We start from the raw sequence: 2615 nt of genomic DNA on the forward strand, positions 1-2615 counted from the left end.
TTCCATTTAAGAAAATCAATCTAACCTTGATCTGACCTTGGCTACGCAACCCAAGGTCAAACTGATAGGATCAGTAAATAGATATTTTTAAACCATATAACTTTTGTCTGAAACACTTTTCTGTAAAACTTATATTTCCCGAGATATTTAGGTGTCCCGACCTTTTTGAGACACCCTGTATACACATTTTTATTTATGATTGTAATTGCTTGTTTAGACGACTTCAATAATTTATCAATAATTTATGAAATAAGATTGAAGATTATTTAACTTGAAAAGTATAAATATACAAATATATTTTTACAATTAATTATTTGAAAAATATGGTATTGTAAAAAGTTTTATTTTTATATACACAATTATTACTTATTTTAGTTGTATCGATTATGGAACACTATATACATGCGTATGCATGTATATATGTATAGATAATTAAAATAAACATTTAGCTATATTATCAATCAATTTAAGCAAATAAAACTAATATTGCAGGATAACAAATACGATGTAGGTGGTGGTCACAAATTTGATAGTCTCAGTGATTTAATAGAGCACTATAAACGAAATCCAATGGTTGAAACAAGTGGGAGCGTTGTTCATCTTCGGTAAGAATCTTTATTGGGAACTGACTAGAATCCCTAGAAGGGAGAGTCTGGCCATGCCCCACAAAATGACGCCTGTAAATGTGGCTCATGTACACATGCATACATACATATACAATACATTTATAGTTTCTAGTGGATCATGTGCTATATATGCCATTTCTGTGTTATGTGATTGGTGACGCCATTTTGAGGGAACATGGGATTGACTAATAAGAGCAATGAGCGGTGAATGGCCAGACTCTCCCTTCTAGGGACTCTGGAACTGACATATGCACTATATCTGGTGGCAAAAAAAATAAATTATCCTAAACCCTACAATCAGTGTCCGCGAACCTGAGCTGAGGATTTGTTTGGGCATAAGAATAAATTTCTTTTATTGTTATTAACATTTTGAGATTTTTCAATAAACTCATATTTTTGCCACAGATTTTCGCAATACTTAGGGGGTTATGGCCGTTATATATCCAATATGGCGGCTATAAAACCCTAGGCCATGTCTCCATGTTAGTTCTCAATATTATGTATTATTCTTGTATAAGTGGGTGTGCGTGTGCGTGCGTGCGTACAGGGTGTTTCATTTTAATCAATTACTTCAAATATCTGTTGAACAGTGCATTTTAGGCAAACAATGTTTTAGACAAAAGTTTTGGGACTTCGAGGGGAACATAAGATGATAACATTGGTTTGACCCTGAGTGGCGTCGTCAAGATTAGGACAAAATCACTTTGAATTTTTTAAATGGAAATTTTACCCTCATTTTTCATTACATATTCTTGTAGCACATCTCCAGAGCTTTCCAAAACGCTATAATAAATTTATTTTTCAATAAATACTTTTCAAATTATGAAGCTTGAAAGTTACAGTACCGTCGGCATATCACATTATTCAAAGTGTTCGATAGACGAACACTTCGAGCACAGCAGTACTTTCCAAAACACTATTTTATTAAATATCTTTCGAGTTAAAAGGCTTCAAAGTTACAATATTGTTGGCATTAACATTGGAACATCCAAGGTGTTCGACCGACGGCTAAAACTTTTTGAATGTTTTCAGGGCCATCACCCTGCCAACATTTGTCAAGATCAAGACGATTGGAGGTTGTTCCTTGTATTTTCATTATTTCAATTTTTATTATAAAAATGAAAATAATATTCCCGAATCCCCCTCAGTTGTGCATCGCGCACGTGATAGGCGGTTCTAGGAAGACGAGGTGAAGATGGAGATAGCAAGACACTAGACTGTGGCAGCTGCATCTCCAGTTAGCCAGCGATAGGAACATGCTTTTTGGTATCCTGGAGTAAGACGATTTTCGGCTGGACATATGCAATTTTGACTCGGAGTGCACGTGTGCTTCTTTGTGGCCATGAAGCATCGTGACCTTCATATGACTTTTTGGGATTAATCGAGCCGCACATGTTACCTCATTCTTTTAAATTATTTTCATTTTTACAGTAAAAATTGAAATAATGAAAATACGAGAAACAACTTCCAATCATCTTGACTTTGACAAATGTTGTCAAGGTGATGGTCCTGAACAACATTCAAAAAGTTTTAGCCGTCGGCCAAAACCTTCGATATCAATGCTAATGCCAACAATATTGTAACTTTGAAGCCTTTTAACTTAAAAGATATTTAATGAAATAGTGTTTTGGAAAGCTCTCGAGGTATGCTCGAGATATGCTCGAGGTGTCCATTTATCGGACACCTTGGATAATACTAATGTCGACGGTACTGTAACTTTCAATCTTCATAATTTGAAAAGTATATATTGAAAAATAACTTTATTATAGCGTTTTGGAAAGCTCTCGAGGTGTGCTATAAGAATATGTAATGAAAAATGGGTGGTTCTATTTAAAAAATTTAAAGTGACCTTGTCCTGACCTTGACGACGCCACTCAGGGTCAAACCAATGTTATCATCTTATGTCCCCCTCGAAGTCCGAAAACTTTTGTCTGAAACATTTTTCTCTCCCGAACTTGATTTTCGAGATATTCGACTGGATGGATTAAA

General features: G+C 34.9%; 1 protein-coding gene across 1 annotated transcript in view; it reads left to right on the forward strand.

The window, feature by feature from the left end:
- Positions 1–2615, forward strand: part of LOC105459757 (tyrosine-protein phosphatase non-receptor type 11-like) — a gene marked incomplete at both ends in the record, with an annotated part of 21706 nt that overhangs the window by 10513 nt on the left and 8578 nt on the right. The window contains one exon of the mRNA XM_011705999.1: positions 472–605. Coding sequence (XP_011704301.1) covers positions 472–605 — 134 coding nt within the window. The remainder of the gene's footprint in view (positions 1–471; positions 606–2615) is intronic.

This window comes from Wasmannia auropunctata, unplaced genomic scaffold (genome assembly GCF_000956235.1).
Source record: "Wasmannia auropunctata unplaced genomic scaffold, wasmannia.A_1.0 LD333978.1, whole genome shotgun sequence".
NCBI classification, from domain to species: Eukaryota; Metazoa; Arthropoda; class Insecta; order Hymenoptera; family Formicidae; genus Wasmannia; species Wasmannia auropunctata.